The sequence below is a fragment of the Loxodonta africana genome, chromosome 20, assembly GCF_030014295.1.
Source record: "Loxodonta africana isolate mLoxAfr1 chromosome 20, mLoxAfr1.hap2, whole genome shotgun sequence".
Lineage (NCBI taxonomy): Eukaryota > Metazoa > Chordata > Mammalia > Proboscidea > Elephantidae > Loxodonta > Loxodonta africana.
The window spans coordinates 70,218,114-70,236,374 of NC_087361.1; the positions used below are offsets into that span (position 1 = coordinate 70,218,114).

At 44.4% G+C, this 18,261-nt stretch overlaps 1 protein-coding gene across 4 annotated transcripts in view; it reads left to right on the forward strand.

The window, feature by feature from the left end:
• PIK3C2B (phosphatidylinositol-4-phosphate 3-kinase catalytic subunit type 2 beta) overlaps window positions 1–18,261 on the forward strand; it is a 91,549-nt gene that overhangs the window by 64,940 nt on the left and 8,348 nt on the right. For all 4 annotated transcript variants that reach the window (XM_010590243.3, XM_010590242.3, XM_064273334.1 and 1 more), the window contains 9 exons: window positions 5,715–5,884; window positions 7,120–7,276; window positions 7,647–7,756; window positions 10,722–10,923; window positions 11,325–11,449; window positions 12,304–12,421; window positions 15,981–16,062; window positions 16,500–16,606; window positions 18,039–18,167. In XM_010590243.3, the coding sequence (XP_010588545.1) occupies window positions 5,715–5,884; window positions 7,120–7,276; window positions 7,647–7,756; window positions 10,722–10,923; window positions 11,325–11,449; window positions 12,304–12,421; window positions 15,981–16,062; window positions 16,500–16,606; window positions 18,039–18,167 (1,200 nt within the window). The remainder of the gene's footprint in view (window positions 1–5,714; window positions 5,885–7,119; window positions 7,277–7,646; window positions 7,757–10,721; window positions 10,924–11,324; window positions 11,450–12,303; window positions 12,422–15,980; window positions 16,063–16,499; window positions 16,607–18,038; window positions 18,168–18,261) is intronic.

Consider the following 18,261-nt stretch of genomic DNA (forward strand, 5'->3'; position numbering starts at 1 on the left):
TGGATAGATATCTTCTCATCTTTTGCAGTATCAGGGAAGTTTTCTGCCAATAAATCTTCAACAATTCTCTCTGTATTTTCTGTTATCCTCCCTGTTCTTGTACTCCAATCACTCGTAGGTTATTTCTCTTGATAGAGTCCCACACGAGTCTTAGGGTTTCTTCATTTTTTTTTTTTTTAATTCTTTTATCTGATTTTTCTTTGAATATATTGGTGCCAAGTGTTTTATCTTCAGCCTCACCAATTCTGCCTTCCACTTGCTTAATTATGCTCCTCTGACTTTCTATTGAGTTGTCTAATTCTGTAGTTTTATAGTTAATCTCCTGAATTTCTGATTGCTGTCTCTCTATGGATTCTTGCAGCCTATTAAATTTTTCATTATGTTCTTGAATAACCTTTTTAATTTCTTCAACTGCTTTATCTGTGTGTTCCTTTGCTTGTTCTGCGTTTTGCCTGATCTCATTTCTAATGTCTCGAAGAGTTCTGTATATTAATCTTTTGTATTCTACATCTGGTAATTCCAGGGTTACACCTTCATCCGGAAGGTTCCTTGATTCTTTGTTTTGAGAGCTTATTGAAGTGATTATGGTCTTCTTCTTTATATGATTTGAAACTGACCGTTGTCTCCGATCCATCTATAAGTTATTGTATTAATTTATTTTGTTTGCTTACTGTATCCTAGCTTCTTGCTTTGTTTTGTTTTAATATGCCCAAGTAGGCTGCTTGAGAGAACTAGCTGGATTATTTGCACCTTTGAAGCTCCAGCGTCCTATCACCAGATGACTAGAGCTGTTACCAGGTATATGAGCCTGGGAGTCCATTTACTTTTCTTGTATGCATTCAGCTCAGGTGTCCAGGGAGTTGATCATCAAGTGCATGGTACAGGCTCTGTCCTACAGTCTTAGGGGGCAGGGGTAATTGGTGTAGGCACAGGTATCTGGCTGCAGCAGGGGGTCACGCTCTGAACAAGGCAAGGGGCTGACAACTGTCCCCTGAGTGTCTGTGAGCAAAGCGCATCCCTGTTCCCTAGAGCACACAGGTAGGTGGGTTCTGCAGCTGAATCATGGGCACCCGGTGCTTTTGGTTGTAAGGACTGGGAGGTACCACTTGTCCTTGGACCCCTGTCACAGGTGGCTAGGTGACATGGGTAGAGCCACCAGTCCTTAGGCCCCTGATGTGGGTAGGCGAGGACCATGTTTAATAAGCAAAGTGGTGTCAAACGTCAAAAACCCACCTCTCCACCACAGAGCTGAAACAGTTGCAGTCTGCCAACAAGGGCCTATTCTTCTGGAATGGACCCGCACAGGTCCCCGCAGGGGTGATAAGTTATCAAAGTCCATGGACCATCTATGCCTGGACGGGAGCCACTTCTGTCCTGAGCTCCTCAGCTTAGTGGAGCTGGCAGATTATCTTTTCCCCCAATTGTGAATTTATTCCTTCTCCAAGGCTGGGAGAATGGCTCAGAACACTCAGCAGCACCTATCTCAAGCCCAGGGAAACTGACAGCCACAGAAATTGGCTTGGGGCTGGAGCCATGGTAAAACAAACACAAGCACTTAGCTTTTGCCGAGAGCACTGTTCTCTGGTTCCAGAGGTGTGAGTAGGCTGTGTGGCTGGATGTTTCTCCCTGAGGAAACCACATCTAGAACGTACTGCCAGCCCTGCTGCAGTCGCTCCAGGGGAGCATGCCCGAGGGGCGCTGGTTTCTGACAAATCAGTTCCGGCAACTCCTCACTGCTTCTGAACCGTCTCTCCCACCCCCGGCTGCTCAGTCCATTTTCTAACTTTGCCTTTGATGTTCAGAGCTCCTAGCTTGTCATAAGTATAATCGTTTTGCTTGTTTTTTCGGGTCTTTGTTGTAAGAGGGATCACTGGAAGCATCTGACTACTCTGCCATCTTGGCACCATCTATTTCATCTGGTCTCAGGGTAGATGAAGTCATGATTCGTGTAGACTGTTAGTCCTGTAGACTGGCTTCTTCTCTGACTCTTTGGTTTCCTTCAATGTCTTTTACTGCAGGTGCATAGAGGCCAATAGTCGTATCTTAGATGGCTGCTTGCAAGCTTTTAAAACCCTAGATGCTACTAATCCAACTAGGATGTAGAAACTAAATTTTACATACTATATTATGCCAGTTGACTGAGTTGCCCCATAAGGCTATGGTCTTAAGCCTTCAGACCCTACAAACCAGTTCCTTGAAGTGTTTAATAAGTATGCATGTTTATGCTCCCTATGTGGTTTATTGTATATATGAATATATATGGATGTATACACTCACATATGTATACACCTGCGTATAGATATATCTGTATGTGCCCACCTATATGCACATATGTACATACCTACACTCTTGTGTGCATACAGACATGCATGTGGGTCCACACTCCTATTAAGTTGTTGTTGCACAGTTGTATATGTCCTAGCATTTACCAAAAACCTACTTTTTTCTTGTATACTTCTTAGTGACGTCGTTTTCCTTGGTCAGGCTGTGCACACTTCACCCACATTTGGTGTTATATTTCCCATCCCCCCAAATAACAAGTGTCTACTATCCAGAGAATGATGTCCCCCCCCTCCCAACTATTCCTGGTAACCACCAGGGAACACTGGTTGCAGTATGTATACCTGTTCTTGTCTTTTTATAATAGTGAGATCATACAGTATTTGTCCTTTTGTGATTGACTTGCTTCACTCAGCATAATGTCCTCCAGTTTTATCCACATTATATTTTGAGAACTCATCATTATTCTTTATGGCTGCATAGTGGTCCATTGTATGTATGTACCACATTTTGTTTATCCATTCATCTGTTGATGGGCATGTAGGTTGTTTCCATCTTTTTGCTATTGTGAATAGTGCTACAATGAACATAGATGTGCATATGTCTGATTGTGTCTTTAATATTAGATCTCTAAGGTATATACCAGAAACCCTGGTGGCGTAGTGGTTAAGTGCTACAGCTACTAACCAAGAGGTTGGCAGTTCAAATCCACAGGTGCTCCTTGGAAACTCTACGGGGCAGTTCTACTCTGTCCTATAGGGTCGCTATGAGTCAGAATTGACTCAACCGCAGTGTGTTTGGTTTTTTTGGTTTTTAATGGGTTGCTGGATCATAAGATAGTTCTATTTCTAGTTTTTCGAGAAATCTTATATTGTTTTCCATAGTGGTTGTATCATTTTACAATCCTACTCGCAGTGGATAAGGGTTCCAATCTCTGCATGGTCTCGCCAGCATTTATTTTCTGTTTGTTTTTTTTTTTTAGTGACATTTTTTGCAGGAATAAGATGGTATCTCATTGTAGTTTTGATTTACATCTCTCCAATGGTTTTTTAATGGCTAATGATCGCGAGCGTCTTTTCATGTGTCTGTTGGATAATCGAGTGTCCTCTTTGGTGAAGTATCTGTTCATGTCCTTTGCCCATTTTTAAATTAGATTGTCTTTTTGTTGTTGAGTTGTTCAAGTTTTCTGTATATTTTATTGAGATTTGACCCTTGTCAGATATGTCATTCCCAAAGATTTTTTCCCCAGTATGTGGGTTCTGTTTTTACTCTTTTGACAGTCTTTTGATAAGCATATGTATTTAATTTTTAGGAGATCCCAGTTATCTAATTTGACTTCTTCTGTTCGTGCAGTAATAGCTGTGTTTGATAACTTTATTTTTTAAATTAGTTTTGTCCCTACGTTTTCTTCCAAGAGCTTTATAGTTTTAGCTGTAACATTTAAGTCTGTGATGAATTTTGAGTTGATTTTTGTGTATGGTGTGAAGTATAGGTCCCATTTCATTTTTCTGCATGTGGATATCCAATTTTGCCAGTACCATTTTTTTAAAGAGACTGGTTCTTACTGGTTCATCCCCATTTGATGGACTTTGACTCTTTGTCAAAAATCTGTTGCCCAGAGGTGGATGGATTTATTTCTGGATTCTCAATGCTATTCCACAGTTTATGTGCAATGAAAGCACTTTGAAACAATCAAGTATTATACCAGTGTGAGGGATTGCATCAAACGTTGTCTAGGAGGAGCAGCACAAGGTCTGGAGTCAAACAAGCCTGGGTTCAAACCCTAGATCCAAGACTGACTGGCTGTGTACCCTGATCAAATTACTTAATCTCTGCACTTCAGTTCCTTCATCTGTAAAATGGAAATTATAATACCCATCTGATCAAGTTTGGAGAGTAGATTTAGCCAACAAGTGTAAAATGCCTTCTGCGGTACATTAGCACATGTAAGTTACTGTCATGGATTGGATTGTGTTCCCCAAAGATATCTGTCAGCTTGGCTAGGTCATGATTCCCAGTATTGTATGTTTGTCTACCATTTTGTCATTTGAAGTGATTTCCCTTTGTATTGTAAATCCTATCACTATGATGTAATGAGATGGATTAGTGGCAGTTATATTGATGAGATCTACAAGATTAGATAGTGTCTTAGGCCAACCTCTTTTGAGATATAAGGGGGAGGAGCAGGCAAAGAGACATGGGGACCTCATACCACCAAGAAAGCTATACTGGGAGCAGAGCGTGTCCTTTGGACCTGGGGTTCCTGCTCGAAGAGGCTTCTAGTCCAGGGGAAGACTGATGATGAGGACTTTCCTCCAGAGCCGACAGAGAGAGAGAAAACCTTCCCTTGGAGCTGACATCCTGAATTTGGACTTCTAGCCTACTAGACTGTAAGAAAATTAATTTCTCTTTGTTAAAGCCATCCACTTTCTGTTATAGCAGCACTAGATGACTAAGACAGTTACCATTTGTGAAAATTACTCAGCCATAAAGAGGAATAAAGTTCTGATACATACTACAACATGCATAAACCTTGAAAACATTATGCTGAGTGAAATAAGTCAGTCACGAAAGGACAAATTGTACCATCCCACTTATATGAACTATCTACAATAGGCAAGTGTATAGAGACAAAAATTTATTAGTGGTTACTAGGGATGGGAAGGAGGGAGAAGGAAAGGAGGACTCACTGCCTAGGGGACACTGAGCTTCTGTTAAAGGTATAATTTTGGAATCAGTAAGGATGACAGGGTCATGGTTGAGTAATATGAACCTAATTAATGCCACTGAACTGAGCATGTGAAAATTGTTGAAATGTCACATTTCGTTGTCTGTATATTTACCACAATACAGAAAGTTACCATATGTCAAACAACTACCATTATTACTTTCATCTTGTACAGTCACAGTGCTTGAGTTAGGATCACCATGACCAGTTGGGAATGCTGTGCACTTCAGTCTTCCCATCTAGTACTGTCTCCTTAATCTGGGCTGGTCAAGTCATTGCTGCTGGATTAATCCACTCTTTTCAACCAGTCTCCCTAGGAAGAAAGCAGGACAAAGGAAAAGAAATTCAGAAAGAGTGGTGGAGATGTATATGCCTTCTGTCTCCTTATACTGCATAAGATATGGTAGCCATTCCTACACGTGTGAGTGTGTATATTAAGATATGGTAGCCATTCCTACATGTGTGAGTGTGTACGTTAAGATATGGTAGCCATTCCTACACGTGTGAGAGTGTACGTTAAGATATGGTAGCCATTCCTACATGTGTGAATGTGTACGTTACTGTGTGATGAAGGCTGGAAAGGCAGATGTCAGGTGCTTTTGGAGCTCACAGGAGAGAGAGGCTGAACTCAGCTTGGTTGTGGCTCCTGGAGCCCCTCCAGGTGAGCGTTGTGTCCTCTCCTCCTATCTGCCTTCACTCCTCCCAGGCTGTGGAGAACTTCATCTACTCCTGTGCAGGCTGCTGTGTGGCCACTTACGTCTTGGGCATCTGTGACCGACACAATGACAACATTATGCTGAAGACCACTGGCCACATGTTCCACATTGATTTTGGCCGCTTCCTGGGCCACGCCCAGATGTTTGGCAACATCAAACGGTAAGTGGTCTCCAGAGTCCAGGGTATGTGGGTAGAGAGTATAAGCCAGGGAGGTCAGCAGAAAATAGTTCAGATCTGGAAAACAGCCCGTGATGACTGGACTTCTGAGCATGGCCAAGTCCTGATAGGGCCGGGCAGAAGAAGATGGGGACCAACTGTTCTCCCTCTCTCCTGAGGCTGAGCAAAGGAAAATGAGCCCAAACTTCAGCAAAAGGGAGCAGGATTAGATATTCGGGAAAAAATATTGATTGCTCACAGACAGGGAACCAGTGAAATAAGTGGAATATCTGTTACTGCTGGCAGTGGCATCACTAGGGTTGGTGTCACCCAGTGCTGTAACTCATAATGTCACCCCCCCCCATGCTAATTACCACAACGTTGTAGCTAGAACACCAGAAATTTTGACAAAATCAGTCACTGTAAAAACACTGGCAGCAATGAAAACAACAGCACGTACTTGCAGTGCAGGCAGGTGAAATCACGTGATTTGAAGTGTCATTGTAATTGGATAACAATGACAGCTCTTACTGGAGAGCATTAGAAGATTCAAAAAGTAAGTTAGCATAGAGTTTTAGGCTTGTGGGTGTATTGATACGTGTAAGCTGGGCTTACAAAGAATTTTTTTGTTATAACTACAGGGATATATATATATATTTTTTTCCCCCTTGTAGAGTTTTTTTATATATATATAATTTTTATTGTGCTTTAGGTGAAAGTTTACAAATCAAGTCAGTCTCTCACACAAAAACCCATATACACCTTGCTACACACTCCCAATTACTCTCCCCCTAATGAGACAGCCCGCTCTCTCCCTCCACTCTCTCTTTTCATGTCCATTTCGCCAGCTTCTACCCCCCTCCACCCTCTCATCTCCCCTCCAGGCAGGAGATGCCAACATAGTCTCAAGTGTCTACCTGATATAACTACAGGGATATTTTTATAAAACATAATAAATTTCTGGTGAAACATTGCACAGAAATTTTATTGACAATCATTTTGATGTCACCCCCTCTGACGGTGTTATCCAGTGTGGTCTGCACCCCCCATCGCCCCTAGAGATGCCACTGACTGGTGACCTTCTAAGATTAAGGTAGAAGAAAGAGGAAAAAAGTTAGGGAGATCCCCGTCTATCCAGGCTCATATGAGGGATGAGGGAAACTATCCCCTAACGCAGTCCACAAGGGAGCCATCCTCCTCCCTGTTGACCGTCCATCTGTATGTTCCCCTTGGCCCAGGGACCGTGCCCCCTTTGTCTTCACCTCGGATATGGCATATGTCATCAATGGGGGTGACAAACCTTCCAGCCGCTTCCATGACTTTGTTGACCTTTGCTGCCAAGCCTACAACCTCATCCGAAAGCACACCCACCTCTTCCTGAACCTTCTGGGCCTGGTGAGGAGCTCCATCCTTGGCTGAACCCCTCCTTCTTACCATCTGGAGCCATCTGTAAGACTCCCCTGCCTTGCTTGAAAGGATTTCTGGAGGTCCACTTCTTCAAGCCCCAACTGAGTACCTGCCTGCCCTAGATAAGGGCAGGAACCTAGGGTACCTGTGGACAGTGGTGTCTGTGCAAGTGTTGGACACCCTGCTCCATCCCCTCAACCCCTATGGTCCTCTAGCCACTGCCCACATCATCCGCCTACTGCAACCCTCTAGAATGGTCAAGGAGCCTAGCTATAAAAAATCTTGCCTTGTGGTAGGGGAGAAGCAAGGATTCCTTGTTATTACAGATACTATTTCTCCTTCTTTCCTCTCCTTCTAGATGTTGTCCTGTGGGATCCCTGAGCTCTCAGACCTGGAGGACCTCAAGTATGTGTATGATGCCCTGAGGCCTCAGGACACGGAGGCCAATGCCACGACCTACTTCACAAGGTAATGCCCTGTGCAAAGCAGAGTACTGCCTACCCTGAGTAATTTCCAGGCTGCCTGATTGGTAGAACAGGACTGTTGTTATTGTTAGGTGCCATTGAATTGGCTCTGACTCCTAGCGACCCTACGTACTACAGGACAGAAACACTGCCTGGTCCTTCACCATGCTTACATCGTTATTACACTTAAGCACATTGTTGCAGACACTGCGTCAATCCATCTCGTTGAGGGTCTTCCTCTTTTTCACTGACTCTGTATGATACCAAGCATGATGTCCTTCTCCAGGGACTGATCCCTCCTGATAACATGTCCAAAGTATGTAAGACCCAGTCTTACCATCCTTACTTCTAAGGAGTGTTCTGGTTTTAATTCTTCCAACACAGATTTATTCGTTCTTCTGGCAATCCATGGTATATTTAATATTCTTCCCTAACACCACAATTCAGAGGCATCAATTCTTCTTCAGTCTTCCTTATTCATTGTCCAGCTTTTGCATGCATATGATATGGTTGAAAATACCATGGCTTGGGTCAGGCGCACCTTAGTCTTCAAGGTGACATCTTTGCTTTTCAACCCTTTAAACAGGTCTTTTGCGTCTCTTGATTTCTTGACTGCTGTTTCCATTGTTGTTGATTGTGGATCCAAGTAAAATGAAATCCTTGACAACTTCAATCTTTTTTCCATTTGTCACGTTGCTTATTGGTCCAGTTGTGGGGATTTTTGTTGTCTTTATGTTGAGGTGTAATCCATACTGAAGGTTGTGGTTTTTAATCTTCATCAGTAAGTGCTTCAAGTCCTCTTCACTTTCTGCAAGCAAGGTTGTGTCACTGCATAAAACAGATTGTCAACGAGTCTTCCTCCAATCCTGATGCCCCGTTCTTCTTCATATAGTCCAGCCTCTTGGATTATCTGCTCAGCATACAGATAGAACAGGTACAGCAAAAGGATGCAACCCCAATGCACGCCTTTCCTGACTTTAAACCACTCAGTATCCCCATGTTCTGTTTGAACAACTGCATTTTGATCTATGTACAGGTTCCGAATGAGCACAATTAAGTGTTCTGGAATTCCCATTCTTTTCAATGTTATCCATAGTTTGTTATGATCCACACAGTTGAATGCCTTTGCATAGTCAATAAAACACAGGTAAACATCTTTCTGGTATTCTCTGCTTTCAGCCAGGATCCATCTGACATCAGCAATGATATCCCTGGTTCCATGTCCTCTTCTGAATCTGGCCTGAATTTCTGGCAGTTTCCTGTCAATGTACTGCTGCAGCCACTTTTTGAATGATCTTCAGCAAAATTTTACTCGCGTGTGATATTAATCATATTGTTCAGTAATGTCTGCATTTGGTCGGATCACCTTTCTTGGGAATAGGCATAAATATGAATCTCTTCCAGTCAGTTGGCCAGGCAGATGTCTTCCAAATCTTCTGGCATAGACAAGAGAGCACTTCCAGCACTGGATCTGTTTTTTAAACACCTCAGTTGATATTCTGTCAATTCCGGGAGCCTTGTTTTTCACCAATGCCTTCAGTGCAGCTTGGACTTCTTCCTTCAGTACCATCGGTTCCTGATCATATGCTACCTCTTGAAATGGTTGAACATCGACCAATTCTTTTTGGTATGATGACCCTGTGTATTTCTTCCATCTTCTTTTGATGCTTCCTGCATCGTTTAATATTTTCACCATAGAATCCTTCACTATCGCAAGTTGAGGCTTGTATTTTTTCTTCAGTTCTTTCAGCTTGAGAAATGCTGAGCGTGTTCTTCCCTTTTGGTTTTCCATCTCTAGCTCTTTGCACATGTCATTATAATACTTTGTCTTCTTGAGCCACCCTTTCTTTTACTTCATTTCTTCTTTTTGCTTTAGCTACTTGACATTCAAGAGCAAGTTTCAGAGTCATTTCTGACATCCATTTTGGTCTTTTCTTTCCTTCTTGTCTTTTTAATGACCCTTTGCTTCCTTCATGGATGAAGTTCTTGATGTCGTTCCACAACTCAGCTGGTCTTTGGTCATCAGTTTTCAATGCGTCACTCGAGAGTGAGAAAGGCTAAGACGGCAGCCTAAGAGCTGACAACATGGATCTGTTTTCCCACCTTTGCTCCTGGCTTAGATAAATCACTTTCCTTCTCTCTGCCTCAGTTTCCCATGTACGCTTTGGTGCTAACTTTTGTATATAGAGGTGTTGCAATCTGACTTTTACTTGCATTCTTACCACATCCCAGCCAGAAACTGTGTCTAAGGGACAAAGTATAATATGGACTTTGTAATAGTTTTTAGCTCTCTAGGATCAGGCCCACCACCCCGTCAAAACATAGAAGCCTATGGTTCAATTTTTTCTGTATTTGACAGTTTTCAGGAACTGAAACTTTTAGTATGAAGACAAGGATGTTTCTGTGTACTAATGCCTATAATTTTGTCCATGTAGATGATGTCTCCATTTTATTATGCACTCTTTTTGGAACTTAGAGAACTAAATTTTCTCTATTGGGTCTGACATAGAACCTCTCCTTTAGTTTGTCTTGTTTTTTGTTCCTTTTATGTTTTGTTTTGTGTGGCTGATTATGTTGTTGGTGTGTGTCATCAAGTTGATTCCAACTCACAGGAGTAGAACTCCCTATAGAGAACCTCTCCTTTTGAACTGAAATCTGTAGATTAAATAGTCCTTGGTGAGATTGCACAGTACTGAACAACCTTGGAATTCAGTTTGAGAACAATATTTAGACATTTACATGGCAACCCCACAGTGGTTCCCTAAATTCTTTCCTACCGTGGGCCTGGAGGAGAGATAAGACCCCAGAATTTACACAGGTAAATCCCATGTAGATAATTGTGTGCCAGCCTTGCCCTCTATGAGGGTATTTCATAATGAAAAGGATTTGATCTGTGGTAGCTCTGTCAAGGCTTTGGGGACTTGGGTCCATGGTTACATCCTATTCTTCCCATCCTCTTGCACCAACAGGTTGATTGAGTCCAGCCTGGGCAGCGTAGCCACAAAGCTCAATTTCTTCATCCATAACCTGGCTCAGATGAAGTTCACGGGCTCAGACGACCGGCTGACCCTTTCTTTTGCCCCACGGACACAGACCCTCAAGAGCTCCGGCCGCATCATTGATGTTTTTCTCTGCCGCCATGAGAAGGTCTTCTACCCCAGCAAGGGCTATGTAAGTGTCTTCTCCAATCCTGCTCCCCCTTGCTCCCCATTTACCCCAGCTTATTGGAGCTCTGACTCTTCCTTTACACCCCATGCAGTGGGCACTGGAGTTGTCTGAGCATCCTACCTGGAAGCACTCCCAGACTACTTCCCTGTCACTTGCTCAGGTGGCCTACCTAGAATCTGGGGGCTGAACTGGATGGCACTTCCCTCTGAACATGTACAGGAAATGTGTACTGGAAAACTTTGCTTTCAGATTTCTGCTGTAAAAACCATTAATCTCCATTGGAGACACTGATGTCTTCTTCCTTCTAGAAAATGAACTCTTCCCACACACACTGCTCCCTTTCCTGCTCCCTTCTTGGGTGCAGAGGGGTGGATAGTTAATACCCTAAATCTGGGCCTTTGCAGATATACGTGGTAAAGGTGATGCGAGAGAATGCTCATGAGGCCATTTATATCCAGCGGACGTTTGAGGAGTTCCAGGAATTACACAATAAGCTGCGACTGCTCTTCCCTTCTGCCCTCTTGCCCAGGTAGCGCTCCTTTACTCTGCAGAGAGAAGTGCTGGGGAGGGAGACGGAATGGGGGTGGGCAGGACTGCATGGGCATGGAAATCACTCTTTCAGAGCTCTAGCTGCTTTACTTGGCCTGGTAATGAGTTTGGTGAGAAGTGCTCCCCTTGGTGGCCAAGATCTCCTGATACCCTCAAGAGGTCTTACTAAACCCACTGCCCATTCAGTTGATTCTGATTCACAGGGACCCTATAGGACAGAGTCGAACTGCCCCATAGGGTTTCCAAGGCTGTAAGTTTTAAGGAAACAGACTGCTACATCTTCCTCCCGTGGAGCAGCTGGTGGGTTCCAACCACTGACCTTTTGATTAGAAGCCAAGCACTAACCACTGGACCACCACAGCTCCTTAAAGGTCTTACTACAGCCTTGAAAATAAGCTTGGGCCCACCTGCCAGAAGGGAAGCAAACTGGTTCAAAGGCAGGAGGATTGAACGAACGTGACTATGTTTCAAAGTTTCTGATTTTTTAAAGAGTAAAACTATTCTTCAAATGAATTTTTACATTGGTTGGAGACAATCTAATTGAAAAATTAGGGTGCTCTGAACCCCTGAGGCACTCCTAGGGAGCCACAGGACTCCGCAAAACAGTTTGGTTTTCTTGTCTGATGTGAGATGCTGAGCATGTGTGTCGCTGGCACAGTCCTGGGGAGCTGAGAGGGAACGAGGGTTGGGGTGATGGTCTCCAGGAAGGGAAGCCATTGGAAAGTGTCAGTCAGGTGACTGAAACTGCAAATGACATTTGATAAGAGCCTGTTGTCTCCTAATTTTTTTCCTATCTTTCCCCTCTTGTGTTACACCTGCCCACCTCCCACCCAGCTTCCCTAGTCGCTTCGTGATTGGCCGCTCCTGGGGAGAGGCTGTGGCTGAGCGGCGGCGGGAGGAGTTAAATGGATACATCTGGCACTTGATCCACGCAGCCCCCGAGGTGGCTGAGGTGGGTCTGATGTCCTCCTTTCTGGCTATTCTGGTTACTGGTGTGGGGAATAGGGGAGCAGAAGGGTCCCAGCCTGCTGGGAACCAGAGGGTAGATTGGCTCTTCTGTTTTTGCTGGTGAAATGACCAGTGCTCCCGACTCTGAGAGGAAGATAAAGAGGAGAAAGGGTAGGTCAGTGGTTCCAGCCTCACAAAAGTCATGAGAGCTGTCCTAGTTATCCAGTGTTGATGTAACAGGACTACCACAGGTGGGGCTGTAACACACAGAACTACCGCAGGTGGGGGCTGTGACACACACAACTACCACAGGTGGGGGCTGTAACACACAGAACTACCACGGGTGGGGGCTGTAACACACAGAACTACCACGGGTGGGGGCTGTAACACACAGAACTACCACGGGTGGAGCTGTGACACACAGAACTACCACGGGTGGGGCTGTGACACACAGAACTACCACGGGTGAGGGCTGTGACACACAGAACTACCACAGATGGGGCTGTGACACACAGAACTACCACGGGTGGGGCTGTGACACACAGAACTACCACGGGTGGGGCTGTGACACACAGAACTACCACGGGTGAGGGCTGTGACACACAGAACTACCACGGGTGGGGCTGTGACACACAGAAATGCCACAGGTGGGGCTGTAACACACAGAAATGCCACAGGTGGGGGCTGTAACACACAGAACTACCACAGGTGGGGGCTGTAACACACAGAACTACCACGGGTGGGGGCTGTGACACACAGAACTACCACGGGTGGGGCTGTGACACACAGAAATGCCACAGGTGGGGCTGTAACACACAGAAATGCCACAGGTGGGGGCTGAAACACACAGAACTACCACAGGTGGGGGCTGTAACACACAGAACTACCATAGGTGGGGGCTGTAACACACAGAAATACCACAGACGAGGGCTGTAAAGCACAGAAATACCGCAAGTGGGGGCTGTAACACGCAGAAATGCCACAGGTGGGGCTGTAACACACGGAACTATCTCAGGTCACAGAAACACCACAGCTGGGGCTATAACGCACAGAACTACCACAGAGGGGGCTATAACACACAGAAATACCACAGGTGGGAGCTGTAAAACACAGAAATGCCACAGGTGGGGGCTGTAACACACAGAACTACCATGGGTGGGGTTGAACACACAGAAATACCACGGGCGGGGGCTGAACACACAGAACTATCACGGTGGGGACTGTAACACACAGAAATACCACAGGTGGGGCTGTAACACGGAGAAATTTATTTTCTCACGGTTTAGGAGACGAGAAGTCTGAATTCAGGGCATGGTTCCAGGGGGTGGGCCTTCCTTGTCTGTATCCCCAGGAGCTCATTGGCATTCTTTGCAGTTCTTTAGAGTTCCTTGGAATCTTAGTTATCTAGTGCTGCTATAACAGAAATACCGCAGATGGGTAGCTTTAACACACAGAAATTAATTTCTCACAGTTTAGGAGGGAAGGCTTTCTCCCTCTGTCAGCTCTGGAGGAAGGTCCTTGTTTCTTCTGAGCTTCTGCTCCTGGGCGATCTTCATGTGGCTTGGCATCACTCTTCCCCATCTCTGCTTACTCACTTGCTTGTTTAATCTCTTTTACATCTCAAAAGATATTGACTTAAGACACATTCTACACTAATCCTGTCCATTACCATAACAAAAACAACTCATTCCAAAATGGGATTATAACCACAGGCATAGAAGTTAGGGGACATATATTTTGGGGACACAATTCAATTCATAACATACATAAACACGATTAAATGAAAACTTTCATGCAGCCAGTCACAACAAGAGACATTTCTACATTAGATGCCATCCCGGAGCTATTAAGGAAAGAATTCTTGAGGAAAAGGAGTTTTGAACAGATTGAGTGTAAGTGTATATCTGCTTAGATATTTTTTAACAAGTGAAGTGGGTGTAAAAACAATATAGTCATCAGGAATCCCATCACCCCAACTAAATCACCTACCTCTGTTTTCCATGTCCCCTTTCTATTTGTCCACATGTGAACGTGACTTTTACAGTAGTCATAAGGAGCCCTGGTGAAGCAATGGTTAAGAGCTTGGCTGCTAACCAAAAGGTTGGCAGTTGGCACCCACCCAGCAGCTTCCTAGGAGAAAGATCTGGTGATCTCTCGTAAAGATCGCAGCCTAGAAAACCCTACGGGGCATTTCTACTCTGTCACATGGGGTCATTATGAGTTGAAAATCCACTTAATGGCACCTAACAACAATAGTAGTCACAGCTTAAATATAATTTGGCTTTTTTTTTTTTCTACTTAGTGTCTATAGTAAGCATATACCATAACTTCCTTTACAATTTGCTTCTTAAAAAACATTTTAACTTAGGTCCATTTTTTTCCCCCAGTATTAAGGCTAAAGTGGGTATTTTAACACATTTAGGTGTTTTGTCTTTCAAATTAGTTAGGAAACATTCTCATGAGTAGGATTCATGGTCTGTGTCCAAGATTGGCTCAAGCTTTTCTCCGTGCTTACCGGGTGTGTCTACCAGTGTATGCACGTATGTGTGTATTGATAGGGGAGAGTAGTGGAAAAGAACAAACTGCTTTTGACCTGGTGTGACCTAGTTTTATTTGTTCTTCTTTTTTTAAACTTTTTTAGTATGTAACCTTTCATACCTACAGAAAAGTAGTACAACATAATGAGTGCCCATATATCTTTGACCTTAATAGTCATGATTATCTATTTTCTATGAGGTATTTTAAATTACAGACACCATGACATTCTACCCTGAATACTCACTGTGCATCTCTAAAATGTAAGGATATATTCTTACATAATCACAGTGCCGTTATTTCACCCAGTGCATACTCCATATTCAAATTTTCCCTATTGTCCCTTGTCTTAGATAACTAGTGCTGCTCTAACAGAAATACCACAAGTGGATCGCTTGAACAAAGAAAAATTTATTCTCTCACAGTCTAGTAGGCTACAAGTCCAAATTCAGGGTGTCAACTCCAGGGGAAGCCTTTCTCTCTCCGTCGAGTCTGGAGGAAAGTCCACGTCATCAGTCTTCCCTTGGTCTAGGACCTTCTCCCCACAGGAACCACAGGTCCAAAGGACACACTCTGCTCCCGGCGCTGCTTTTTTGGTGGTATGAGGTCCCCAGGTCTCTCTGCTTGCATCTCTCTTTTATATCTCAAAAGGGATTGGTTTAAGACCCTATCTAATCTTACAGATCTCATCAATACAACTGCCGCTAATCCATCTCATTAACATCGTAGTGACAGGATTTACAACACAGGAAAATCAGATCAGATGACAGAACGGTAGACAATCATACAATACTGGGAATTATGACTTAGCCAAGTTGACAGATATTTTTGGGGAACACAATTCAATCTATGACATCCCTGGAATATCTTTTCACAGTTGGTTTGTTTGAGCCAGAATGCAAATAAGAATTGCACATTAGGTTGTTACATTTTATGTCTCTTTTAATCTGGAAGAACCACCCCCCCACACTTTTTTTATTGTTCCATTGTCTTACTGAATAATGATCCCATTTTCTGGTTCATTCCAGTGTGATTTGGTATATACCTTCTTCCACCCCCTGCCCCGGGATGAGAAGGCTCTGGGCACCAGCCCAGCTCCCCGATCCTCAGGTACAGTGCCTTCTCTCTGACATCCCTGCCAGCCCCAATGAACCGCTCATAAGGGCAACTTCACCTCCCGCCCCCACCTCTACCCAGTTCTCTTTCCTTGTCTCCAGTTGCTTTCTCGCTGGCTAGGGAATCTGGTTTCCCACTTAGGCTGTGGGGTCCATAGCTTCTTGCCCAGGTTCCCCAGGGGTTGAATATTCAGCTGGTGATTACACCTTCAAATCAGATAGACCCATCCCAACCCAAGGCCATATCATATTCATGGACTCCACTCATGCAGGTCCCCCAGGGGGTACCAGGAAGCTCCAGTCCCTGGATGAACTGGACAGGAAGACATGCGGGAGGGGGCAGGGTCAGAAGGAAACTAGAAACACCTGCCTGGCACCAGAAAGAGTCGTGGCTGGCCTCATGAACTTTCTTACTTTTGTTTGTCCCTACAGACGGCTCATGGGCCCGGCCCATCGGAAAGGTGGGAGGGGAGGTGAAGCTGTCCATCTCCTACAAAAACAATAAACTCTTCATTATGGTGATGCATATTCGGGACTTGGTAAGTGCACAGGCACCCCTCATTTGTCTCCTTTTCTGGCACTTTTCTCACTGGTCAGACCTTCTCTGTTCCCATGTCATGAGAGTAGCCCGCCTACGATATGACCAAATAGTACAAGACACTGCTTCATATTAGCTGTGATCTTTGTCAAGTGACCTAGTTACTCTGAACCTCATTAAAATGAGGATAACATTAGTCCACTGCCTCCTAGGGTCATTATGGGGATTAAATACTTCAGCAAAGATGGAAAGGAGGTGAGGGAGGATTGTTCCACGCAGAGGGAGCAGTAAGATCCAAAAGGCCTGAGCGGGAGCCTACCTGGGGTAGTGTGGCTGCGGCTGATGGAGCAGAGGGAAGAGCTCTCGGGAGGTATGGTCAGAGAGGGCCCAGCAGGCCAGAGTCTGTGAGTCCCACGGCAAGGACTTTGGCTTTTCCACAGAATGAGGTGGGAGCCATTGGGGGTTTTGAGCAGAAGTGTGACATGATCTGATTTAAATTTTAAAAGGATCAGGCTAGGTAAATCACTTACTAGTTGGCTGCCTTGGACAAGCAACTTGATCTCTCTGACTCATTTCTTCATCTCTTAGGGGATAAGACGGGCAGTGGTGGTTCAGTGGTAGAATTTTCACCTTCCATGCAGGAGACCTGGTTTCAATTCCCGGCCAGGGCCCCTCATGCATAGCAACTGCTCATCTGTCCGTGGAAGTTGGTGTGTTGCTAGGACGCTGAACAAGTTTCAGTGGAGCGTCTAGCCTGAGACAGACTAGGCGATCTGCTTTTGAAAATGAGTCAGTGAAAAAAACCCTGTGGATCGAACAACCAGAGCACGATGAGAGGGAATGTTGACACATGGTGAAAAATGTACTGATATCAACTGAACAATTTGTGGAGAAATTGTCAAGTGGCAACCTAATTTGCTGTGTAAACTTTCACCAAAAAAACAAAAAATATTATTTAAAAAAAAAGAAAAGGAACCCCTGTGGATCAACAGTCTGATCCCCAGCTAATCGTGAGGTTGGCACAGGACCTATCAGCATTTCATTTCATTGTGCATGGGGTCCCCGAGTTGGGGACCAACTTGATGGCAGCTAACAACAATGAGAGGTTAAGTGGGCCATGTGATAAAATAGACAAAGATATTGTGGCAGGAGGATGCCTGTGGACATGAAGGTTCATTGAAAACAGACCCCATTATGGGGTACCCTGAGCAATCAGATAAAAAATACAGACTTGAGATAACGGACAGTCTGATTGTAGAACACCTAATATCATCATGGCGGATTTCTCTGTCAGAGTGGAGTGAGATGGGAAGCAGGCGAATATGTTACATGTGCGTTGAAGAAGCCAGGTGTGGGAAATGAGTCTCGATCAGGGTGTGAGCACAGGAATGGTGATGAGAATCTTTATCTTTTGTGTTTTCATTCCCTTGTAGCAACTGCTCCAGGATGGGAATGACCCTGACCCCTATGTAAAGATTTACCTCCTTCCTGACCCTCAGAAAACCACTAAGAGGAAAACCAAAGTGGCCCGGAAAACCTGCAATCCCACCTACAATGAGATGGTGTGTGGGGAAGTTGGTGGGGGTAGGACAGGGACAGGCAAACTATGCTTGTTTTTGTAAATAAAGTTTTATTGGAATGTAGTTACATCCATTC